Genomic DNA, 27324 nt, shown 5'->3' on the forward strand with positions numbered 1-27324 from the left:
CAAACATTTTTCTTTTTTTTTTTTTTTTTTGCAGTCAGGCAAGCCCACCGCCCCCCAGCATACTCTGAACTTAAATATACCAACTGAGGTTGCACAGTAGTTGAGAGGGATGAAAGCCCCCACTGCCAATGAACGTAGCTTCAGTTAGCTCTCAATTTATTTGCCTTCATCAAAACTACATTTAGTGTTTTTCCAGGAGCCCAGTTGTGTTGTAGTACTCCACTTGGATATCATTTTCTTCCTTTTAATTTTATTGTTCTTAAATTTATGTAGATGCAGCCCTGTTTCAGACTGCAAGTTTGTCAGAAGTACAGACAGTACCATCTCTACAGGAGAGCAGTTTTCTAATATCTCAGTACAAACATTTATAATCCATATCTACTACAGATTGAAATTATTTCTGTCCATTCTTTTGTTAAGCACTTCATTTAAACAGTTGTTAGAAATTTGTACTATGATACCATTGTTTGGCAATTGGTGCAGAGGATTAAGGCTGTGAACTGTAGATGCTCTTTGTGTTTCACTGTTGCAGTCATTACCTGTGGGTTATCCCTGCAGTGGTAACCCTCGGCCGGCCTGAATACCAGAGTCAGTGTTTTTCTGCCTCGGCTGCTGTCGCTTGCTGCCTGACGTCAGGTCGACAGTGCTGCAAAGGAAGGCAGACGACACCATTACATCAGTCTTTCTTGCCGTGAAGCCCGTAGCAGAAGCAGTTTTCAAGTGTGCCGGTCGGTTGCTATCAGACTTTGAATTGCAGCTAAAAACGTCTAAAGCCAAGTACCCCATTGGGGAACATTTTTTTCTTGCACTAACCGATGTCCAAAAAAATTAAGAATCGTCTCGCCTGTGGAAAGCAAATACCACACCGAGACTTCCATTCATACTGCATCACTTGTTTAGGCCCAGACCATGACGTCCGTTGCCGGTTCTGTGCCATCTTTAACGCGAGAACCATTTGTTGTAGAGCTCTTATTGTAGCCAGGTATTTTTGTCTTCTGTCTTTGCTTTCTGAAATGGTGTACATCAACCAACAATCCATAGAAAATCCAAAAAACGTAAGGATAAAGATAGAGAGAGACCACACAAAGCTAAGCCTTCTGATGACTCTACCGCTAAGCAGGTCATCAGTTCTCCAGATTTCAGTGAGGCCTTCTCAGCCCCTGATGCCCGATTTGATACCTTCGCAGGCCTCTACTGAGACCCTTTTGGAGTCCAGTACGCTGCAGAAATCTTCTTCATCTTCCAAGACTTTGGTGGTCTCTACCTTGGTTGGGTCTGGAGCCGCGATGCAGACACTGGCTTCCAAGGAGGTTTTTCACACTACCAAATCTAGCCAAAAACAGACATATTCTCCTCCTACTGTTTCTCTGACCATTGAATACTCTTAGGCCTAGAGGCAAGGCCACAACTAGGAAAACTACCTCTAGCCACCATTTTACTCCTGCTCCACCACTCCAAGCTCAAATGCTTAAAATGGTGGAGGATCTTATCACCCTTATCGGGGTAGTCAGGCCGCACCTTCTAAGGGAAATAGACCTTTCTCCTGAAATACTGACAGAACAGGATTCTGAGGACTCTAATTATTCAGATTTTGAAGAGGAACAACAACATCTGACTGCTTATGAGGATTCAAGTGCAGAGGAATCCATTTGTTTTGCCTCCCCACTAGAAGATCTTCCCTTTGGGGAAACCCTTAACACCCTCAGGGAACATTTCCACTGGGAATCCCAGGACTTCCCTCTGTCTAAGAAAAGACTAAGAGAGTTTCTAGACCTGCCCCAGCACAGACCCTTGGCCATCCCTCCAGTCTTAGAGGTGGTTGATGAAGTCTTCCATGAATCCAGCTTAACTCCTGATGCCCTCCCACCTGCTCCCAGACAACCTGACTGGTATTGCAGAGTACCGGATTCTCACAAATATATCTACAGAAATCTTGCTGCAGACCCGGAGCTCATTACACAGGGACCTAAAGGAGCTAAGGCTAGTTCTGTAAAGAATCCTATTCCTTTTGACAAGGACTCCAGAGCTCTGGACAGATGGGGTAAAAAAGTATACACCTCTGCAACCTTAGCTGTCAGAGCACTCAACTGTCAGTTCCACATGTTAAAATATCAACAACACACTTTGGAACTATTAAAACAAAAGATTTCAAGCTTTCCTGACTGTGCCAATTCGAAAGAGTTAGCAGGTTTACTGCACTCTACTTGTCAAGTGGCTAAACACTCATTACACTGTGGATATGACGGGCTAGAAGCCTCAAGCGGGGCAGCAGTGTCAGGATCTGTTATTAGGAGGCATGCATGGTTGAAGGAACAATTTCTCCCGGATTGTCAAATCTATATTACTTGATGGACCCTTGGATAAGGACCATTTGGAGTAAAAGCAGAAGAGGTGCTTAAAAAGATAGAAGACAAAGCAAAATCTAAGCAAACAGTAAAAGATTTCCTTCAGGTACAACCTCCTAGGTTCAGCAGGAATTTTACTTCAAACATTAGTCCTTTCCTGCATCTAGCAGACAGGGGCAAGGTAAACCCCGCAGGGACAGACCACCCAGACTCCTATCCCAGGGACAGCAGAGAACCAAACAGTGGACCACTTCCACTCCAAAGGCAGGGAGTTCTAAGCCATCCTTGTATGGCAGAAACTCTCAATGACTCTCTCACCCCTCTGCCCTCTTTTCACTCACCAAAAACTAGGAGGAAGGCTCTCCCTCTGCAAAGAAAATTGGCTTTCTGTAACAAAGGACCGATGGGTCTCAAAGATAATTTTTCAGGGATACAAATTTTCCTTCAACGAACTCCCTATTCCAAGAGGGTACCCAGTCTTCCCTCCAAATAAGTGGGCAGAGGCATGGAAATGAGTCCAAACTCTCGTATCCCAAGGGGCAGTAGAACCTGTCCCCTCAGATCAAACAGGCAAAGGCTTCTATTCCAGACTATTCCTTGTTCCCAGAAAAGAGGGCTCTTGGCACCCCATCCTGGATCTATCCATTCTGAACACCTTTCTTGTTGTCCCCAAATTCCAAATGCTAACTTTGCAGCAGTTGCTGCCTATGCTGACAAAAGATGCCTGGTTAGTTACCCTAGATGTAAAAGATGCCTACTTCCACATCCCCATAAGGGAATCCTGCTGGAAATTCCTTTGCTTCAGAGCAGGCTCACAACACTTTCAGTTTTCTTCGCTACCCTTTGGCTTATCTACTGCTCCCAGGGTATTCACCAAATTCTTAGCCCCGGCCATAGCCTTTTGCAGACAGAAAAATATACAAATTTACCGTTATCTGGACCACTGCCTCATTCAGGCAGATTGCAAAGAAAAGCTCCTCAAGGACCTCCTCTTTGTCAAAACCCTCCTAACCTTCTTAGGGTACACCATCAACGAGAAGAAATAAAGGCAAACACCCTCCAGGAAGATCATTTTGTTGAGAGCACTGCTGGACACAGCATCCCAAATGGCCTTCCTATCCCCAGAAAAGCAGAGCTTCCTGCCTCCCTGTTTTACCCAGCTGGCTTCCAGAAGTCGCCTCACTGCGAGGAGGTTCCTCCAAGCCTTTGGGTACATGACATCTTGCATCATTCTAATTCCTGTGGCCAAGCTTCACATAAGAAAACTTCAGTGGTATCTAAAGAACCTTTGGTGTCAGCACTCTCAGCCTCTAGAGACCTCTCTTTCTCTGATCCCCTGTATAAGGGATGAGTTTTTCTAGTGGGCAGGGGCCTGTCCCCAGAAAGAGTCTTTCCTTCACCCTCCGCCCATCGGGGCAGACCATTACCACCGATGCCTCAGACATAGCTTGGGGCGCTCACCTAGAAGGCAAGTGCTCCCAAGGTCTTTGGAATGCTCAGCACCTTCCCTTACACATCAACTGGAAGGAAATGCTGGCAGTAGAAAAGGCTCTGACATCCTTCAATCCCCATCTCAAGCCAGGGGTTCTCCTTATCAAAACAGATAATACCACAGTAATGTGGTACTTCAACAAACATGGAGGGACCCAATCTTACCCTTTGTGCAGGCTACCCATGAACCTCTGGCTGACAGCCTCTTCCATGGGACTACACCTGATAGCCCAATACCTACCAGGGATCAACAACACCATGGCAGACCACTTAAGCAGAAACTTCCTGGACCCCCACGAGTAGCAGCTCCACAGAAAAATCTTTTTACAAATCACTCAGGCATGGAGGACTCTGGAGATGGATCTCTTTGCTTCGCATCTCAACCATCAGTTGAAAAAATTCTGTACCGGGGAGTATCACTACCTAGCGTGGAAGGTGGATGCCTTGACCTTCCCCTGGAACACCTTCTTTGTGTACACATTCCCTCTTCTGCCTCTTATTCCCAAGTTACTGATCAGAATAAAGGAGGAGAGACCAAAGGCCATCCTCATTGCTCCAGATTGGCCCAGTCAACGTTTGGTACTCCTTACTGCACAGCCTGACCTTACAACCTCCCAGGCAGCTTCCCCTAATTTCAGACCTCTTAACTCGGGTGGGGGGATGCTGCACCCAGACTTGCAGACTCTCAAACTGTCAGCATGGCTAATACTCTAAAGGCAAACAAGGGGCCCCTGTTGAGCAAACAGGACCTAGATGTTATCACAGATGCCAGAAGGCCCAGCTCCAGAAAATCTGCGCAAGAAAATGGAAAAGATTCTGGTCCTGGAGCCAGTCCATTGGGGGCAGTACCTCACAACCTTCCATCCTTCTTATCGTGGACTACCTAGTAGAGCTACTTAATAGTGGCCTCTCCTTCTCCTCTGTTATCCACACCTCAGCCATTTCAGCTCATTTTGATACAGAACAGCCCCTGTTCTCCCATCCTTTGATTAAACAATTCCTCAGAGGGACTTCTAATATCAGGCCTCCCAGAAGGCCACCCACTCCAGCCTGAGACCTGAATTATGTTTTGGAAAAACTAACTTTACCACCCTTCGAACCGGCTGCTTCAGCAGAACTAAGATACCTCTCCTGGAAGACTGCTTCTCTCCTAGCTATCACCTCAGCCAGAAGGGTTTCAGAATTTCAGGCACTGATGGCCATTGAGCCCTTCATCATCTGCCATGCAGACTGGGTCTCCCTGAGGACTAATCCCCCCTTTCTGCCCAAGGTGGTATTATGTAACTCTCAACCAGGCCGTACATCTACCCACCTTCTTTCCTAACCCTCAAAACAAGGGGGACAGAGTTCTGCACTCACTAGACGTGCACAGACAGCTCAGATACTATCTGGATTGTACTAAACTCTTCAGGAAATCACACCAACTACTTGTCAACTTTGCCCCAGGGGCAGAGGCGAAGCCCATTTCTAAATGGCAAATGGATATCACACTGTATTAATTTCTGCTACAGATTGCATGGGAAACACCCCCCGAGTCTGTTCGAACCCATTCCACTAGGGCAGCCTCCACTTCCACAGCATTAGTCAGAGGATTTCCCACCAGGGACATCCTGGAAGCTGACACCTGGACTTCTGTCAATACCTTTACCAAGCATTACCACCTACCTCTGTTTTCTAAGGCTAGGTCAGGGTTTGCCTCTGCAGTTCTCCCAGTTTGTCACATATTCAACCCACACATATGAGTCTTACTTATTCCATGGACTCAGGTTCTGTCTGTGAGATAGTTAGAAGACATTGGAAGGTTTTAGCCTCAGATGAAAAATGTAGAGGGTTGCTAGGTGTCTCCCCTTCCTTCTGCTTTAAGAATCGCCCATCTGTTAAGATGCTGTGTTATAAATCTTTGACCAAGCAGAATAGGAAAGTTGTGACTGAGAGAATAGGCACATACTCATGTCGTCACTGCAATGTATTAAATGCATTAATACTGATGATCAGTTTATACATCCAGACACAGGGCAAGTGTTTAATGTCAAACCTTATGCTGATTGTGGTAGCCAAAATGTGGTTTATTGTGCCTCTTGAGGTTTGCAAATGTTTCTATGTTGGCAAAACCAACTGGTCCTTAAGAGACAGGATCAGAGAGCATCTCTATAGTATAAGTAGAAGTGATGAAAGGAATGCATTGTCAAAACATGTAAAAGCTGTAGGATGCAATCACTGGTTTAAATTCATGGTTCTAGAGGTTTGTGTGCCAGGACCTAGAGGGGGCGATGTAAGGACATGAACAGAACGTGTTGAAATCAAATGGATGCATATACTCCGAGCTACTGATGGGAAGGGGTTAAATGATATTCCAATTAAGCCAGAATTGAGGTCATGTGACCTAAGACACTGACTTATAAATACTGCTTGTATGTGTTTTAGTTGGATCTGATGAAGTACCTAGAAGGTATGAAAGCACTCATCGTTGTTTTTTAAAGTTTTATTCCACGTTTTATTAAACGGACTTTGTTATACATCTCTCTGCCTTCCAGTTTTCTTCTTTTTTGATACACGTACTCAACATGTGCATACCTCTTTACTGTCCAGATTTTCACCTTATATTTTTGGTCTGTTTCTCATAAAATTTGGGGTTTTCTGGCAAACCAGTGGGGACAGAAATTGCTAAATAATTACATATGCTCGAATTTCAGATTTCATATCCTTCAGAATATGCATGCTAACATAAATCCTGTTCTAGCAACTTTCTAAGTTTATAAGAGCAGTATTTAAAATGTGTCTGTATTTTGGGCCTTTAGGCTTTGTCCCGATTTCTTGTGCTAAGAGATTGAGAGATATAAACATGTTGCTGTAGAATTTATTCACCTTGGTTATATGGCAACTGTCTAATATATACAGCTTGATTTCTTTGAATTCGTTTGCTGCCAAAGCAGAATTCACTTCTGCCAATCTTGCTGAGGAAAATATTTAGGCTTGATGTCCGTACATTTCAAACTTTCTTTGTGTTATGTCCTGTATTTGCAAATTGTATGTAGTTAAGTATGAATTTGTTCAGCAACTACAGTAATTTGGTTAATTATTGTGGTTAGATGTTCCTGTAAGATTAGAGAATTATAGTATAATTTTTAATTTCAAGTTCATCATTAAAGAAGTGTAGATGCAACTCTAGTGGCTGTACTTGAGTCTTTCTTTCCCCCCATTTTTATGCACTGATCCTGAACCCTCTGAACTGTGATTGCAGGAATGTTGTTTTAGACTTCCAGCAAGTTAGCCTCTTAAATCTGATAAAGAAAACCAGCTGGCAAAAAATTACACAAATTAACAGCACCAAGAATGGTAGGTTTCTTTTGCTTGGAATCACTACCTGAGACTGCATCTGTCTACAGATATCGTACTTCATCTAAATCAAGTTCTTTGTACAACTTTTGATTTATTAGTGTGCTTTCTGTATGCATTGGGTCCAGTGGGCTTGCAGTGTACACTTTTTCTGAACGTGGGTATTCTCTAGCTTTTTTTCTACTGAAATTTGTTCCACCTTCCTTTTTGATTTCTCTTTCTGTTGTACAGTGTCTTATCAAATATGTTTATCAGCCATTTTAAAGATCAATAAAGTTGTAAGATACATTTTTGGAAAAAATGTAATCATTCAGTTGTGTAACAGTTACATTTTTTGAAGGATACTGCTGTTAATGCTCAGAGTGTCTCATAATTTATAATGTGCAAGCAGTGTTATACTGAACACTGCTGTAGCCAGGATTCTGACATTAAAAATGCTTGTATTGAAGTAGAACAAGCTGTATCTGTATCTAAGTTTGTTTATGGTAGCATTTCAGTCCAGACGCTCCTTTACATTAAGAGAACTGGGATTACCCATCTAGTGGCATTAGGTGTTTATGTGGTCTGTCCGAGTTGGGAAGCACACACACAATGGCTGTAAGTATAGTCATATTAGCAAGTAGTCCGTTTTTGTATTTCCAGTGCTGGTATAAGATTTGCAGTGAGCTGCTCACTGTGCCAGTGCCCTGTACAGATGCAAACATCTGGAAACATTGGATGTTAAGTTGTCATTCTCGCCTTCATTCTTGCTGGATGGGTTCCTCGGCCTATACTATAGCTCGAGAGCTATTTTTACCGGCTCGAGGCAGCCCTATATCCCACAATACCATGCGCTAACTCCCCAGATCTCGTTTGCCGCTTCGCTGCAAGGTTGTGTTTTTACCGTCTCAGGTCAGTCAAGAACTTTTTGTGTAGTTTTTTAGGTAAAAGGTTAGATTTCCCTATCTAATAATATTCCCCACTGTATTACCTAATCCTTAAATCTTCTTAGCTAAATTTTTGTTAAGCCCCCCCCCCCCCCCTTTTTAGTCAAACTTATAGACGGGCCTTCGGGCCTTAGCTCTTCTATAGTTTTCCTATAGTTCCCCTTTTTAGTGTGTGTGTGTGTGATTGTTTTTTTAGTCAGCCCTTTAACTTCTCCCCTTGTGTTAGAGTTTGAGTGTGAGTTGAGTGCTGACTGTGTTAGACTGTTAGTGTCCACTACAATGTCTAAAGACACTAAAGTCTCAGGATTCAAGAAGTGTGACTCGTGCTGTCAGAAGATGTCTCTGACAGACGGTCACACTTCTTGCGTTTATTGCCTGGGACCTTTGCACCTGCAGGACTCTTGTTCCGTTAGTCACGGATTTAGTCCAAGAGTCCTGCAGGAATGCCGCAATAAGCTAATTTTGAGGGGCTTATTGAAGCCTGATGACTCCCCATCTAAGTCTGGATCGGGGAAGTCGTCCAAGCCCGCCAAACCCTCAGCTCCAGTTCTTGAGTCGACTGCTGGCGGAACTGAAAGTGCTCCGACATCGGCTCCAGTCGGATCCGATGCGAACAAGACTTTGCCCACTCTGAAACCCGTATCGGAGCCGATAACAGAGTGCAAGCGCTCTAGGTCACCCTCCGTAGAGTCCATTCGTTCGGCTCCAGGATCGCCCTTACTGTCGGAGCGGAGTCATAGGACTCATTCCTCCAGGTCTTTCAGGCTGTCCGACCATGACATTGAGAGGGTGGTCAGTAGACTCCTCAAGTCTCAGGCACTGGCCCAAATACTCCAAAGCCCATCTCACCAGACTGTGGCTCCCTCAGTGCCAATTTCAATTCCTCCTCCGACTCTTCAGTTGAACTCTGAGCCGGAGTTTGTTGGAACCGGGACCTTACCCACGTCGGAGCCGAAACTACCACCTTCGGCCCCGGCGTCGTCGGCTCCGACCTCTTCATTGTTGCCGTCCGTGGAGAGGTCCGGGCGCCAGGACTCCATCGTCGGCTCCGAGGGGGCGAGTGGCATCGGACCCTTGTCCGACCCCGTTCTCCCTCTCGGAGCATCGGCGCTGGTTAGTTCGGCCCCGACATCATTCTCGGAGCCTTCTCTGTTGGCACCGGGAGCGGTCCTGGTATCCTCGGAGCCAGGACTTTCTTCTGTGCCTGATAGGGGAGCCTTGAGGTGATGAGCATGCTGGATCCGGTGTCCACTCCAAGGTTGGTTCCTTCAGCTCCTCCCTCTACAGTGCCTGTTACGGTCTCTGGTCATCCTCTGGCAATTGATAGCAGAGATCCAAAGCGTAGGGTACCCACTTTGGGTGTCTCTTCTTCGTCCGAGGCCTCCCCTGAAGCTTCAGCAGAACCCCCTAGGAAAAGAAAGTGCAAGAGGTAGCACGTAGACTCTCCCGAGTCTGTCACTTCGGACACCGACTTGGATGAGTCGGAGGGTTCCCCGAGATCCCCCTCTGAGGATGTCTCCTTTTCAGACATCCTAGAGATCCTGAAACAGAGGGGGAATTGGTCCACCCTCAAACCCTCCGAGGACGAGTCGGTTTACCTTGACGCTTTTGGGTCTCGCCCTTCCACCTCCTGGGTGTCCCCTCCTTTCGACCCACTGATGGAAGTAGTGGCCAGAAAGGCGTGGGCAGCTCCTGAATCGATGGAACCTACCCCTAGGAGGCCTTCTAAATTTATTTCTGCTCCGGTAGACAAACCATTCCTGACCAAAGGTGTATCGGTAGATACTATGGTGGTAGCAGCCGCCACTAAGAAGGAATTAGCTGATCCTTCTGTACCTGTTCATCCTCCTAATAAAGAGTCCAGGACTATGGACAGGTACGGTAAGCAGACATTTGCTTCAGCGACCTTTACCATGCGGTCGCTAAACTATTTATGTCATTTCACCCGCCTTCAGAGAGATTTGCTCAAAGAACTGGGTGAAACCATACAGGATCCTTCTGCTGCGGGGTATAAGGACAAGATTAACTCCCAGCTAGCTACCCTGAATTCCATTGCCAACTCCTCCATGCGGCTTATCTCTTATGCAGCCGATGGAGCGAGTAGGGCCGCAGGCACAGGTGTTGCGTTAAGACATCACGCCTGGATGCAATTCTGTAATTTTGTTGATCCCTTCAAGGCATCCTTCACCAACACCCCCTTTGATGGTTCAGAGTTGTTTGGACCTCAGGTGAAGAATACCCTCACCAGGTGCGAGCAAGACGGTAAGACTCTCTCTGCCGTGGGAGTCCACTTTTCCACACCATCTAGACCATACCCTAAAGGTCAGAAGGGTGGAAAGATGTGGTTCCGCAAACCACAAGGAGTCGCGCCTGCCGCACGTGGTGAACTTCCCCCCAGAGGCAGAGGGGGGAACAATAATAGGTGCCGCCCCAGGGGCAGAGGGGGTCCACAGAACCAGGGTTCCAGGGAATCCTTCCCTGACCAACCCTTTCAGCATCCCTGAGAAGCTGCCTGACTGTCCACCTTTGGAGGCAGTCGGGGGAAGATTATCTCTGTACCCGGAAGCCTGGCAATCCCTCTCTCAAGACAAATGGGTACAGTCGATCATATCAGAGGGTTACAAAATCCCCTTCATTTCCCCTCCGATACAACCGCCAAGACCCCTCCCAGACGTACCACCCGGACAAAGGGGTCAGGCACAGCTAGAGATAAAAAAGCTGTTAGAAAAAAGAGTCATCCAAGCAATCCCAGCAGATAAGCTAGGATCCGGAATCTACTCCAGGTTCTTTTTGGTACCAAAAAAGACAGGAGACTGGAGACCCATTTTGGACCTCAGCAGACTGAACAAGTCTGTTCAGAAGACAAAATTTCGGATGGTAACGGTGCAGTCCATTCTGCCCTTCTTGGGCAGAGACAACTGGATGTGCTCGTTAGACCTTCAAGACGCGTACTATCATGTAAAGATACACAGGCGCTCCAGGAGGTTTCTCCGCTTCCGGCTGGGAGCCAGTCATTATCAATTCAGAGCCCTGCCCTTTGGTCTCACCACAGCCCCCCGGGTGTTCACCAAATGTTTGGCAGTGGTCACGGCTCACCTGAGACAAAAAGGATTCCAGGTGTTTCCATATTTAGACGACTGGCTCATTACCGCTACCACCAAGCAGCATCTTATCATAGCCAGGGATTACACCATTCGCATTTGCAACAAACTAGGTATTTCCATAAATTTTGCAAAATCCTCCTTGTCTCCTTGTCAGTGTATAAACTTCATAGGCGCCATGTTAAACACCACAGAAATATCTGCAACATTACCACCTCAGAGAGTGACAGACATACGGCGGAATGTTCAGTTTCTGTTTCAGTCCAACAGAATTCAAGTCAAGTTAGTACTGAAAATATTAGGCCTCATGGCAGCGGCGATTCTCCTTCTCCCCTTAGCCCGCTTCCACATGAGAATTCTCCAGTGGATGCTTTTTTCTCAGTGGTCCTTTCAACAGCTCCCAATGACTCACAACATTTTGATAACCCCAACTTGCAGAAAACACCTCTCCTGGTGGATGGTCTCCCCTCAACTTTTTCAGGGCAGACCCTTTGTTCTTCCCCCTCCAGTTGCCACGGTGACAACGGATGCCTCCCTGATCGGGTGGGGGGGGCACTATCAGGGCAGGACTGTCCAGGGCACATGGCAACAATTAGAATGCCACCAGCACATAAATGTCCTGGAAATGAGAGCAGTGCTTTTATCGTTGCAAGCCCTTCAGGACTCTCTTCCCACAGGGACTATAGCAGTTCAAACGGACAATATGTCTGTAGTGTGGTACATAAACAAGCAGGGCGGAACAAAGTCCTACCCCCTATGTCGAGAAGCACTCTGACTTTGGCAGTGGGCGATCTCCTCTCAACGGTTTCTGATAGCAATGCACATCCCCGGGAGGTCCAACGTCATAGCGGACAGACTGAGCAGAACAATTGTCATGCCTCACGAGTGGTCTCTAAATCAGACGGTAGCAGAGAGAATTTTCCAGAAGTGGGGCCAGCCTTGCTGCCACCTTTTCGCAACACCTCAAAACAGCAAGTGCCTCGACTTCTTCACACTCTTCCCTCTACCAGGCCATCCCCCCAGAGACGCTGTTGTCCACGATTGGCCTCGGGGTCTTCTATACGCTTTCCCCCCTTTTCCGTTGATTCCTCAGTTAATTCAGAAAGCAACTGCATCGAGATCCAAAATTATCCTCATTGCTCAGTACTGGCCTCGACAAGTATGGTTTCTGTTCCTGCACTGTTATCTACTGGAACAGCCCTGGCATCTGGAACCATTTCCAGACCTTTTGATTCATCTGATGGGTAAGCTGCACCAGTCTCTTCAGTCCCTCAACCTCACAGCTTGGTTGCTCCACTTCCATCCATAGCCAGGCTTCCCTTTATTTCTCTTCCTGTCCGTGATATCATTCTTGCCTCCCATAAGTCCAATACTAGGAAGACTTATGCGAGTAAATGGAAGTGTTTTTCTTCTGGGCAGAAGCTAGGTCCTTAGATCCTTTTAATGCACCAATTCATAAAGTTCTAGATTTTCTGGCGGAGCTTTTTCATTCAGGGTCGTCGTCGGCCACTATTAGAGTACAACTAGCGGCCATTGCCAATTTTCATGTAGGGCTCTCGGAAACCAATATTATGTCCCACAAACTCTGTAAAGCTTTCCTCAAGGGCATCTTCTTGCTCAGACCTCTCATTAAGGATCCTCCTCCACAATGGGATTTAAATTTGGTGTTAACTTCATTAATTCTGCCTCCCTTTGAGCCTGCAGCTTCTTGTTCCCTCAAGCTTCTCTCTTGGAAAACTCTGTTTTTGGTGGCTATAACATCTGCCAGAAGGGTGTCGGAACTTCAGGCCTTGTCTGTCCATCCCCCTTATTTGGTTTTTCATAAAGACAGGGTAGCTCTCAGAACAAATCCTTCCTTTCTACCAAAAGTTTCTTCTGAATCATATCTGAACCACACTATTGACTTGCCTGTTTTCTTCCCAAATTATTCAAACAGGACTGAACAGAAACTACATTCCTTGGATGTTCGTCGTCAACTACGGTATTATCTAGACAGGACAAAACAATTCAGAAAGTCAGAACAGCTCTTCCTGTCTTATACTGAAGGAAGAAAAAGGACTTCCAGTATCAAAGATAACTCTTTCCAGATGGTTAGCATCCATCATTACCTTTGTCTACGAGTTGAGACACAAACAACTTATTTCAGGACCTAAGGCTCATTCAACCAGGGCACTATCAACCTCAACAGCCTTTCAAGCAAGGTTACCATTAGATGCCATTTGTGCAGCAGCTACATGGGCTTCTCAACATACTTTTATTACCCATTACAAGCTTGATATAGCTTCCAGAAATAGAGCTGACTTTGGTTCCACCGTACTCAGGAGTCTGTTCCGTTGAGCCACCCAGGACCAAGGTGCTAGGGACGCTGTCCCATCCAGCAAGAATGAAGGCGAGAATGATAACTTAACATTAAAAAGTTATGTACCTACCATAACGTTCCATGTTAGTTGTCGTCTTCTCGCCTTCTTTCTTGCGTCCCTCCCTTCTGCCCCCTAGCCTGGACAGACTTGAAGGTCTCTGAGTCCTTTTCTTTCATGATACACAGTTATTCAGGGTTACCCGTATCGTGAGTGTTACCAGCAGGGAGACCGTATTTTTATATAATGGTTTATTTTTTGGTAACAGTAAAACTATACTATGTGTTAGCTGTCAACAAGATCTGGGGAATTAGCACATGGGTATTGTGGGATATAGGGCTGCCTCGAGCCGGTAAAAATAGCTCTCGAGCTGTAGTATAGGCCGAGCCGGAGCCGAGGATCGGCTCCGAACCCATCCAGCAAGAAAGAAGGCGCGAAGAAAACTAACATGGAACGTTATGGTAGGTACATAACTTCTTATTATTTTCATTATACTGTGAAAGTTTACTGTGCTATTTACCTTTTTATAGCACACAAGACAGTTGCTGCTCAGAGATCTGATTTTGTCACTGGGCAGCATCACTGGTTAAGTTAGCTGCAGATTACACCATGTAAGAGTCGTTCCCTCATCTGGTTACAAACACCCTCCAGTCCTATTCCTTTCAAGTACAAATTAGAACCTGCAACCATGGATGAGCACGTTCCTGCTATCTCTGCATCCAGCTTGGTAGATACCCTGAAGCAATGTAACAATTGCCTTATGTACACTGCCAACCACTTAATTCTTGTACAGACAAATACAGTATGTGAGAGATGCAGTTACACATTAACATTATCGACTCTCACATACAGACACAAAAAGCAACAAAGAGGTGGTCAGCAACTCACACACATCACTCACCGCACCCACAAAGGACCAAACACAGACCCACATATGTGGAGGTACTCTCATATAACTTACCCAAACATCAAAGGCCTCTTAAGCACAGACCTCAGAAACTCAGCATATAGTCAAACAAGACAATTTTTGTCACAACACACAAAGCCACATCTCACTGTGCCTCTGCTAAGCCCATAAGGCGAAACACTCCATGACCCAATATTCTGGTCTTAGGATAATTCATTGTGAGACACACTGATGTCCTCCTTACCATCTTGGATAAGAGGAAGGTTATAATTAATTGCCTGTCAGGGGCCAGGATTCACCAGATCTCGCAAGCACTCAAGTCACTTACCCCAAAGTACCGTATGACTCTGTGAGCATGAATGACCTGAGACATACCTCCTTGAACTATATGAAGAGAGACATGATTGGGCTCTCAGAATGTGTCATAGGCAAGTATGAGCTTAGAAATTGAGCAGCATTCTACCATCTTCAAGGATGATGTCTCAATACCAGCAGAAAATGATTTAACAATTGGCTTAGCTGCTGATGTCATTCCAGAAAGGTTCAATACTTGTTACCCTGGAAGGACTTGGTTGATAGGCCATGCTGCTTTGTCAGGGATGGTCTTCAGCTGTCACCTCTAAGCTTTTGGATATTGGCCAAAACATTATCCACCTCCGTAGTGCCTTTATTAGGCTTTACCAAACAGACAAACCTTCCAACATAACAAAAGCTACTCAAGATCAGCTAAAATTGTTACTGCTCAATGCTAGGAGCCTCGACAAGAAACTCTGCTCACCAGAAGCTATCCTCACTCTGGAGAATGCTGACATCTGTGCAGTTACCTAAACATAGATGTTCTTCGTGTTACACTGTTGCAGTCATTACATTTGGGTTATCTGCTTGCAGTATCCCTCAGTCGGCCTGATTAACAAAGTCTTGGGTCCTGCTTCGGATGCTGTCCCTTCTTCCATGACATCAGGTCGTCGGGGGTATAAAACATGCAGCCAACGCCATTACATCAGTCTTTCTTGCTGTGCGGTGCCCAAAGCAGAAGCAGTTCGCAAGTGCCGGTCGGCTGACTCCTGAAATTTTCGTTTTCGAGTTTCAGATCCAAAGTCTTCAACTAAAGCTAAGTACCCCATTGGGGAAACTTTTTCTTGCTCTTCTCCGATGTCAGTAAAAGTTAATAATTGCATTACTTGTGGAAAGCAAATACCTCATAAAGATTTTCATTTGTACTGTATTCCTTGCCTAGGCCCTGACGACAACATACCTTGCTGTCGGTTTTGTGCTTTATTTAATCAGCGCACTATCCGTCGTCTGTATATTTCAGCCTCTAAATATTTTGGTTCTCTGTTTAAGTATCCAGAAATGTCATCGGTTAGCCATCCAACTACCGGATTTCAAAAAAACGCAAAGATAAAGACAGAGACAGGCCGCAGAGGTCCAAAACTGCCGATGGTGCTTCTCCTAAGCCAGTCGCCAGTTTGCCGGTACTCAGTGAGGTGCTTTCACAGCCCCTGATACCCGCTACTTCTGATTCGCAGGCCTCCACTGAGACCCATTCGGAGTCCGGTATGCCGCAAAATGCTTCAACTATGGAACCTGCGGATGTCTCTACCTTAGAAGGGCCTGGAGCCGCTGTGCAGGTACCGGCTTCTGCAGGTGTATTCAGGCCTATGGGCTTGCATATTAAACCGATGCCTCCTTCTTCATTTAGGCCTAAATCTCGAACCATGCCTAAAAAACCGACTCCCAGGCCGCATACTCAGGCCTTTATGCCTAAAAAACAAATAAGAATGGCTGAAGATCTTATAACTCTAATCAGCGGAAGCCAACCTCCCCCTTCTAAGAGACCTAGGACTGAAATTGTTTACGAATCTTCTGACCAGGATTCTAATTTTTCTGATTCTTTTGATGATCTGGATTTGCCCTTGTCTACTTATGAGGATTCTGATGCAGAGGCCTCTATTCCCTCTGCTTCCCCTCCAGAGGATTTTTCTTTTGGTGAAACCTTGCATACTCTAAGGGAGCATTTCCACTGGGAAAGCCAGAATTTTTCTGATTCAAAAAAGAGGCTTAGGGATTTCTTACAACTGCCTCAGCATAGGCCTTTAGCTATTCCTCCTGTACTAGAGATTGTTGATGATGCTTTTTCGGAATCTAGTTTGGCCCCTGATTCTTTGCCTCCTGCTCCCAGAAAACCTGACCGATATTACAGGGTTCCTGATTCACACAAGTTCATTTTAAAAATCCTATTGCAGATCCAGAGACTATTTCACAGGGACCCAAGGGCATTAAGGCTTCTACTGCTAAAAATCCTACCCCTTCTGATAGAGACTCCGGGGCGCTAGATAGATGGGGTAAGGAGGTTTACACTTCTGCAACCTTGCCATTAGGGCTTTAAACTGCCAGTTTCATATGTTAAAGTATCAGTAACATGTTATTGGAGTGCTTAAACAGAAAATGATGTTGATTCCTGACTGTGCAGAAAATAAAGAATTACAGGATTTAATGCATTCTGCTGAACAGGTTGGAAAACCTACTTAGCAATGTGGATTTGATTCATTAGAGGCCTCTTGCAGGACTGCTGTTACTGGGTCTGTGCTCAGAAGGCATGCTTGGCTTAAGGAGCAATCTTTGCCTGATCATGTTAAAGCTAAATTGTTGGATGCTCCCTTAAATCAGGACCACCTGTTTGGCAACAAGGCTGAGGAAGTTCTTAAAAAGACGGAAGGTAAAGCTAAATCTATGCAAACTGTTAAAGATTTCTTACAAGTTCAGCCTCCTATATTTAGTAGGCACTGGCCCTCTAAGAATTAGTCCTTTCCAGCCCCTCCAGTTCTTCTCAAGCCAAACCCAGACACAGCAGAAACCCCAGGTTTCAGTCCCAGGGGAGACACAAGACAAAGCAGTGGGGGGTTTCCGCACCCAAATCAGGGAGTAAGTACCCCCCTATGGAAAACTGTCTCAATGACTTGTTTTTAAAACTTCCAAGCACTTCCCAACTGAATGCTCCTTTAGGAGGAAAGATTGGTCTCCAGGACAAAAACTGGGAACTCATTACCCAGGACAAATGGGTTTTAAATATAGTGTCCCAAGGATACAGATTTCACTTTCACTTCCACACCTTACCAACACCAAGTGGGTGGCCAGATCTACCCCCAAATCAGTGGGCAGAGGCCCATAATCAAGTACTCTCTCTCTTAAGCATGGGGGCTATTCAGTTGGTACCAGAAGAGAAAAGGGGACAAGGTTTATATTCGAGACTTTTTCTGGTACCCAGAAAAGGCAATACATGGCGTCCTATCCTGGACCTTTCTACTCTAAATACCTTCCTGGTGATTCCAAAATTCAAGATACTGACTCTTCACCAATTGCTTCCTATGCTAAGCAAAGATGCATGGTTGACAACACGAGACTTAAAAGAAGCATACCTGCACATCCCCATCAGGGAATCTTGCAGAAGATACCTATACTTCAAAGCAGGCTACATGCACTGCCCTTTGGCTTGTCTACTGCACCCAGGGTATTCACAAAGTGCCTAGCTCCAGTCATTGCATTCTGCAGCAAAGAAATATTCAAATATACCCTTACCTGGAAATTTGTCTAATTCAGGCAGAAATCATCTGGCCTTTGTTCAAAGGGTACTGACTTTTCTGGGGTACACCATAAACGAACAGAAATCACCCTGGTACCCTGTCAAATTATATTCCTGGGAGCAAGCTTGAGTTCAACTTCCCAGATGGCTTTCTTCACGCCAGAAAAGCAGTCATTTGACAACCTACTTCAAACAAGTGGCCACAAAAACCCAGTTATCTGCAAGGCAAATACTGCAAGCCTTGGGGTTCATGGCCTCCTGCATTCCGTATGCAAGGCTGCATATGAGGAAACTACAGTGGTATCTCAAAAGCCTATGGTGTCAACATTCACAGGATCTAGAAGCTATGATTCCTATCATACCTTGCCTACGCCTAGAGTTCCTTTGGTGGGCAGAGGCCTGCCACCAAAACAAGGCTACCTTTCACACTACCCCCTGCCGGCCAAACCTTAACGACAGACACATCCGACTATGCATTCGTGTGTGTTGGGGGGGGATTCACCTGACAGGGAAGTGCATTCAGGGCAAATGCACCTACACATAAATCAAAAGGAAATGTTAGCTGTACAGAATGCTCCGACAGCCTTCAAGGACCACATTCTTCCAGGACAACACCACTGTCATGTGATACATAAGCAGAGGGGTACACATTCTTACCCCCCCTGCAGACGCCATGGCATTGTGGAACATGGCCTTGAGCTACCAAGTGAATCTACAAGCTCATTTCCTGCCAGGAAAACTAAATACACTGGCAGACGGACTAAGCAGAAATGTCATGGACCCACACGAGTGGAAACTGGAACCAAGAATTTTCAACATGTTGACAAGCAAGTGGGGGAGCCCAGATATAGACCTGTTTGCCTCCCCCCAGAACCATCAATTGGACACATTTTGCACAAGGATTCCCCACAAGCTAGCTTGGAAAGTGGATGCTCTATCCTTCAGTTGGAAAAACCTATCAATTTATGCCTTTCCTCCTCTGCCTCTGCTCTAGTACTACTAAAGATCAAACAGGACAAGCCAAGGACTATTTTAATTGCACCAGACTGGCCATGTCAACACTGGTAACCCCTCTTACGCAGTGTGTCACGCTTGGCCCCATGGCACCTGCCTCAGACTCCTTCCCTGTTGTCTCAGCAGGAGAACCAGATTCTGCACCCTCAGCTGTAAACCCTGAACCTAGCAGCCTGGGTAATCACCTAATCTCTCCTTTACCACCCCTCAGTAAATCAGTGATGGATATCATTTTAGAGGCAAGGAGGCCTAGTACTAGAAAATCTTATGCTGCAAAATGGAAAAGATTTTGTGCCTGGAATCAATCTCAAGGGATGAGCACAGCAGTGCCCAATTTGCCTCAGATTCTACAATGTTTGACTTGAGATGCTTCATAAGGGCTTGTCCTTTTCCTCCATCAGAATTCATGCCTTAGCCATTTCAGCTCATTACAGCACAGAGCGTCCCCTCTTCTCTCACCCCTGCTCAAGCAGTTCCTCAGAGGGGCCAAAAATATAAGGCCACCCAGGAGAGCTCCAACTCCAGCCTTGGACCTTAACTTGGTCTTGGAGAAGCTCACTCTTCCTCCTTTCAAGCCAGCTGCTACTGCAGATTTAAAATTCCTTTCCTGGAAAACAGCTTTCATTTTAGCAATCACTTCTGCAAGATGGGTATCTGAATTACAGGCCCTAATGGCAGGGGAGCCTTTCATCGTCTTTCATGTGGACAGGGTGACCCTCAGAACTAATCCCTCCTTCATGCCCAAGGTGGTATCCAGTGTGGCTCTTAATCAGTCCATTCATTTGCCTACTTTCTTTCCTAACCCACAGAATAAAGGGGAACAAGTACTGCACTCCTTAGATTGCACAGACAAATTAGATTTTACTTGGACAGGACTACATTTCAAAGGAAATCTAGGCAACTGCTGGTGGCATTTGCTGCAGGGACAGAGGGGAAAGCTATTTCAAAGCAAACCATTTCAAAATGGATAGGAAACTGCATTCATTTCTGCTGTAAACACCATGGAAAACCTATCCCACTGGGCATCAGACCTCATTCAACCAGGGCTGCATCTACCTCCACAGTGTTTCTCAGTGGCGTTCCCTACCAGGGACATCCTAGAAGCTGCTACCTGGAGTTCTGTACATACTTTCATCAAGCATTATCATTTGCCCATTTTTACTAAATCCAGAGCTGGCTTTGCCACTGCAGTCTTGTAGGGCCTTGTAGCTGGTCCTAATTCTACTTAAATTCCTCCTCCCAACCTTAGCTTTGGGAATTTACCCAAATGTAATGACTGCAACAGTGAAGCACGAAGAACATAGTACAGTTGTGTACCCTTACCATAAATGTAGATGTTCGAGTGTATTCACTGTTGCAGTCCTGGTTACCCTCCCTCCAGCCCCCTTTCTTCTTTTGGCTATACCTCTACTCTGTCTTACTATGCTCCAAAAGCTTTTTGGTGTATTTGCTTTTTTGTTGGAGGTATATCCTTGTAATTATAGATTTAGCTGCTTCCCATTCGGGGAGCACCTGACATCTGGGGCAAGAAAAACTGATGTAATGGCGTTGGCTGCATGTTTTATACCCCTGACGTCATGGAAGAAGGGACATCATCCGATGCAGGACCCAAGACTTTGTTAATCAGTCTGACTGAGGGCTACTGCAAGCAGATAACCCAAATGTATGACTGCAACAGTGAATACACTTGAACATCTACATTTATGGTAAGTGTACACAACTGTACTTTCTGAACCATGGAAAGCACTCCCAACAGTGCATGGATATAATGCATTTCATACATTCCAACCACCCACTGAACATGAATAACAAAAGGCAGAGGTGTATCTGTTTACATAAAGATAAGCACACCTCAAAGCTGGTTAAACAATGACATGCTTGAGCTACTGTACATCCAAATAATCATGGGAAGCATCCATTACCATATTCTTGCTAGCTACAGGTCCCCCAGTGTGAACCGGGAAACCCATACATCATACCTGAAGTTAATAGAATTGCTCATCATCCAGCCCAATGCCATACTCATAGGTGATTTTTTAACTATACCCCTCCAACGTGCAGGCCCAAAGATTTCTTATTTTTGTAAATTCAAATGTCCTGGAGCAGCTAGTCTGCACTCCACTAGGGGAACAAATGTCCAAGATCTGGCCTTCACAAGTATGGAAGAGTGCTGCACCCCCCCCCCTTGTATTATGTCCTCAGTGGTAGGATCACATCACAAATTGGTCCCCTCAAAATAAAGGTAAAACTAGTTCCCTTGCCTAACTATAAAAGCATGTAAACTTCTCTAAGGTAAATTACCCCTATTAAGGGATGGCATAGCTAGATTCTAAGCACCCCCAATTCCAAAAAACACAGAACCTTATGCAGATGCATGCACACAAACCCTGTATGACCATATAAAAAACTGCATAGTAATGGCAGTACTAGACTAAAATAAACCTAAGTCAAACCACAAAGACAAGCCACTCTGGTGGACCCCTGGTATTAAAAGGTTGTACAACAAAAGAAAGAAAATCCTTTCACGATGTAAGAGAGAATGTGCACAACAGAAGAACGAGTCCCTCATTAGTCTAAACAAGTGAATCAATGAACTAGTCAAGGCTTTGAAAGCAGACTGAGGTAAAAATAGCCTTCAAAGCTAAGGATAACCATAATGCATTTTTCAGGTATGTCCACAGTCTTAAGGGCGATACCCAACAATGTGCAGAATTAGCTGTAGATTGTATCATCTATACCCCGCCAGAAGTCCTAGCAAGTTTGCTAACTGACAAATTCAACTCAAATTCCACCTCCCCATCAGCACCAGTTCTCCTCCAAGAAATACCCTCCACCACCAATTATCACCAAAGAACAGGTTGCCACTGTGCTCTCTAAAGCTAAAAATACTGCTTCAATAGAGCCTGAGAATATACCACTTTGCCTATTAAACAGCTCAAGTCAGGACTTATAACCTTTAGGATCTCTGTTTAACCACAGCCTCTGGACTATCTTCGTCTTGATAGAGTGGAGGACAGCAGCAGTCATCACTCTGCATAAAAGGGGACCATCTACTGATCTGAGAAATTACAGACCCGTACGTTTGACTAGCTTTATATGTAAGGCCATGGAATGAATAATCATGGATTTGATAAATAAAGACATAGGAGACCTTTGTCAAGGGCATGTCATGCCTACTGAATCTGGTGGATTTCGTTGAGAATGTCACTAAGGCCATGGATGAGTGTAAAACAGTACATACCACCTACCTTGACCTGGCTAAGGCATTTGGCACAATTCTGCACTCGGGTATTACAAATTAACTTGCAAAACTGGGCATAAATCTCTCTGTCACCAAATGGATAATCAATTGGCTCATGGACAGGACACATGGTCAGAGTGGTGAATCCAGATCCAGCAAGAGGCTAGTTACTTGTAGTGTGCCACAGGGCTCAGTACTGGGACCACTCCTATTCAGAATGTACTTCTCTGAAGTCAAGGGAAATGTGAGAGGCCTCTGGATAGCAAAGTTTGCTGATGACTGCAAGCTGGGGCAATCATTGAATCCTTCAAAAATGTAAATATATTTCAGGAGGGTCTAGATCAGACAGATGATTTGTACCAGAGCCGTGTCCTAAAAATAAATGCAAAAAAAATGCATTATACCCTTTGGGAAGTCAAATACCCTTTCAGATTACAACATCCATAAGCACACCCCTTAGAGTATACTCAGAGGTGAGAGATCCAGGTACACAGATAGTAGCCTGAACTTTGACCGCCATCTTTTCACAGTGGTGAGGAAATCCTTTTATGTGGCACAACTTATAAGTAAAGGTATGCCGTCCAGATCCAAGGAAATTAAAGTCCCACTGTGCTCACCTCTCATTAGACCAATAATCAGGTACAGTGCACCATTTGGCATGTACTTGCATAGGCAATTAGCAGCTGGAGTGACTTCAGAGGTTCCTCACAAAGAAAATGCAGGGTGTAAACAACATGAACTATGCAGATAGACTAAAATCCCTATCCCTTTACTCTGTCTCCTACTGACTGTTAAGGGGGATGATCTATAAGGCACTCACAAATCCAGCCCTGATGGAGCTGCTACACAACCGGAAGTGAAATAGCATGAGATTCACGCAATCTAGGGTCTAAACTTAGACAACAGCTCAAATAAAATATGCTGGAGAGACAGATATGTGCATCAGAGATTGCTTTCTTTGGAACAGGCTTCCTATTTACATTAAGCAAAGCCCTTTCCTGGCCCTCTTCATACAGTTTGATCAGTGGGTTGGGACTCAGATTCACACCTGGGGTAGTGCCTATGATTCTAATGGAGAGGGGCAATCTGTAAGATACTGAATGCACAGGCACAAATCCATGCCATCCTCTTGCCCCTAGAGTCCATATATTGGGTAAAATTGGGTTATATTGGCTAGGCTTGTAAGGGCCATTAAGCCATTAGACTTGTTCATAGATTCGTAGGAGATTGTAGGCTAACACACCAGTGGAAGGGTCTTTGCGTTGCATAGTGTAGCTCAGATGTTGTTACTACATGGAGTAAAGGGAGAATCTCTCTCTTCTGCAATTTTATTCCAGTAGGTTGGCTTTTAGATAGATGTTAATGTCGCATATTTGATCATTAAGCAAAGGGATGACTCCAGTGTGCTTGAGCTAATTTTGTAGGTAGTGCTGTTGGACTGTCTATTGCAGGTTATTGGTTATGGTCTTTCTTTTCATAAGCATCTATAAACAGCTTGAAATTTCTGGAAACCTTGATATGAGGATTAGGACAGTAAAAACGGAAGCTGCCCATATTTTCAATATGCTGTGTCAAGACAGCAGAATTTGTATTACTGTTTGAAGAAAAGTACAGTGATAAAAATATTGCATAGTATTGCTTTTCTATTTCTATGGAGTGAATATGTGCTTTTTTCAAAGTGCTTTGAGCTGTCTTCAAATCATGGTGTCTAGGCATTCATTTCTGTCATAAGCCTACTGTTGATACAGTGCATTACTGAGCTGCCCTATGACAATGATGTGCAGGTGATCAGATTGTTTTAGCTTATCATAGTGAAGTGTTCTTGTCTATGCTTAAATAAGTTATTTTAAGTCTTGTTTAATATCGGTTGTGTTTCTTTGCACTTTGGCACTGTAGTTGTTCTCTTCATTACTTCTCATCAAATTAGAATGACAAGAAGAACTAAAGGATGACTCAAGGCATCTTAAATTTTGTAAATCCTTATATCTTTGGTAGGCAAAGCTTAGAATGCAGTGTTTTGACAGTGTGAGCTCACATCAAGCTTATTTGATTGTTTTTTTTTTTTTTTGCTTGGCCCATCATTAACATGCCAACTTCTGTATTTATAGCTGTGAAACTGAAAAAAATAAATGCTAGTACTTTGTACAGCTGATCAAAACTTACCAGTCCTAGTGAATTGTTCAGACTCCACTGCTGACATTTTCACTCATTACTTTGAACTGATTCAGAGTGAGTTACAGTGATTAATGGAACAAAATGCTTACTGAAAATGCAACTAATGTTTGTATTATTTTTTACTCCATTTTAGCTGGTCAGTATTGGCTCTTCCTATAATTATGGAAATGAAGATCAGTCTGAATTTCTCTGCGTTGTTTCCAAGGAATTGCACAATACCCCTTATGGCACAAACAGTGAACCCAGTGAAAAAGCAAAGGTAACTTTTTATTAGTACAGATGTTTCAAGCTGAATTGATGGCATTTGATAGTAAATGCCCTTTGGTGACTTCGGTATACATTATTATTAATGCTTGATTGAAAAATGTAATAAATAAATAATGAACAAATCTGCATTAATCGAACCATGTTCTGTTTTACTCTGTTCCATTGTGTTTTGTGACCTGTTTTAAATACCCTTTGGTGTGTTCTGTTTTAAACTATTTCAGTTATATTTCCCATAAAGTCCACTGTTGAGAAAATTCATTTGGAAAATGTCAGTTTTACCTCATGTCCTCCTTTTATATGTTCTGTTTGCTTATGCTTAACGCTGCAGTAAGTTATTTTAAGGGGAAAATAAAATGCGTAGTTTGTTCTGAAAAATTAAAGCTTCTGCATTAGCTGTCCGAAAGATCACTGTAGTCATGAGGCAGTGTCATGACTGCCTTTCATAGTTCCTTAGACATCCAACCCTGTATGAGGAATATGGCTAACATTTTAGACCTCTCTTCACACTGAAATGTGGCCGTTCAGGCCAAAAATGACTTCCCTTGAATTAGAGGGATACATATCTCAAGTGTGCATGTAACTAGGGCCTCCATATGAGTGAAGAAGATGGACAGAAATAGCATTAAACCTTCAAAGGAGGCCTGTGAGGCTTTTGCAGTGGGGGCATTCACTGCATAGAAGAACTAACTCTCTTTTGAGTATTCCTGCTATGTGCACATTTCTTTGGCTCCAGGGAAAGATTTCCTTCTCCTTTCTGGATCACAGAAACCTGAATATACCAGAGCTCCTCAACTGCATCATATAGTCTGATGCCTGTGTTGTCCGTTCCAGTGGTACACTAAAGAATATGTAGCTGGGCTGATAGTCCACATGATACCTCTGCCTCCAAGTTAACACACTACCCAAGGTCATTCTTTTCCTGAAAGGTGAAAATAGCCTTCACCAGAAGTCTCCCTTCCTGGATTGGGAGGAGGACGATGTAGTTTGTCTCTAAAATCTACATATTGCTGGTTAAATGATAAATGAAGATGAGTCTTTGATGCTTTTTTTTTTTTTGTCTTTTTGGCAAAACAATACATTTTGTGTAAAGAATTGTCTGATATGCACAAACAGTACCGGAATTAGTAGGGATAGAAGACCCCAAGGCCATAATTAGTCCTGTATTTATATAAGCTTTTAAGGATGTTTTAGAAAGCATCTCGTTGAAACCTGAACATAATCCCCTGGCAGATAAAGAAGCATGCTCCATCTGGTTGAAAACGCATTTAAGTGCCTGTACTAGAATCCCGTGTTTGATCCTGTTGTTTTATTGTGATGCAGCTAGAGGGTTGAAGCTGGGGCCAGGTAATACTTTTATAATCCTGACTTGTACAGTTGTTGTTTTGGGCATTAGGGTCTTTACCTCACAGATGCACATGCTCCAGTAGCAAAGCAGCATTACAGATAGGTTGGCAATGTGCAAGGAGATACCACAGATTACACTTGAACATTGCTTCTTGAAGATTTTGCAGATAGCCTTTAGACTAGCACGCATGCGGTTTAGTGAGGCTATGGTACTGTTGTACAGTTATGTCTGTCATAGTCTTCAAATGGAGTGCTTGGCAAAGGATACACCCCTTCCTGAGGATGTCAGAATGCTGCTACTTAATATCCTACTGAACAGACAAGACCCCAGGTTTTTTGTCTTTCTCCTCATGAAGTATTTTAAAATTTAGAAGAGAGAGAGAAAACACCATAACCATTTAAGTAGCCCTGCCACTCCTACATGTCAAAATGTAACAAGAGATTTTCAAGCAAGCAGTATCCATTATATCATAAGCAGTCTTGTGCCAGGCAGTTAGTATAGGTGAAGGTATTTTGAGAAGAGCAAGTGGAAAGGCAGTAGGAGCAGTAGTCTTCCTCCTAGTTAGGAATTTGTCTATTGGTTATGGCTGCATTCTCACCTCCCCTCCCCTCTACACACCAGTTGAGAGTCCAACTTTCCCTGTTCAGAACACAGTGGTTTATCCTATTCAGTGACCACTGGATGGGGAAACTCCAAAAGTTCAGAATAATTTTGTCTCTTTATGTGAATCCCTCCTGGCTCCTCCGCAGGCCAAATGTTCCCCTCGGAACAAATTTTTAAAGGCATATGCCATTAGCATGCATAAAATCCTCAACATAGAACAAGGGCCTTGTACTCCAAGCTGATGCTGTTGGTTCCAGGAAAAGATGGCCTTTGGAAAAGAGATTGTGACTTTATCAGAGTAAAATTGTTGATGTCCAGAAATTTCAGAGTAGTCACCCTGTATTATCTCTGTTTCTCTCCATCTCCAGGAGGCTACTATGTTTGTACTGGACATGAAGGACCTTTTCCTACAAGTTTTGATTTAGGAGTACAAAAAGGTTCTCCAGTTACTCGCTGATCAGTCAGTTCATGTCTTTACCTTTCTTTTCACTGCTCCTAGGGAATTCTCAGAATGCCTTGCTCCCATTTTTGCTCATTTCAAAATGGAGAGCATTCACATTTACCCATACTCTGACTGCCTAATCCAAGCTAAATTTCACTCGTAGCTGAGAAATGCACTTTAATTGTACCATT

At 44.3% G+C, this 27324-nt stretch overlaps 1 protein-coding gene across 2 annotated transcripts in view; it reads left to right on the forward strand.

Moving 5' to 3' along the window:
• Positions 1 to 27324, forward strand: part of KCTD5 (potassium channel tetramerization domain containing 5) — a 1265680-nt gene that overhangs the window by 900078 nt on the left and 338278 nt on the right. For both annotated transcript variants that reach the window (XM_044089537.1, XM_044089538.1), the window contains one exon: positions 24610 to 24735. In XM_044089537.1, the coding sequence (XP_043945472.1) occupies positions 24610 to 24735 (126 nt within the window). The remainder of the gene's footprint in view (positions 1 to 24609; positions 24736 to 27324) is intronic.

This window comes from Protopterus annectens, chromosome 12.part0 (genome assembly GCF_019279795.1).
Source record: "Protopterus annectens isolate FY-2018-M chromosome 12.part0, PAN1.0, whole genome shotgun sequence".
NCBI classification, from domain to species: domain Eukaryota; kingdom Metazoa; phylum Chordata; order Ceratodontiformes; family Protopteridae; genus Protopterus; species Protopterus annectens.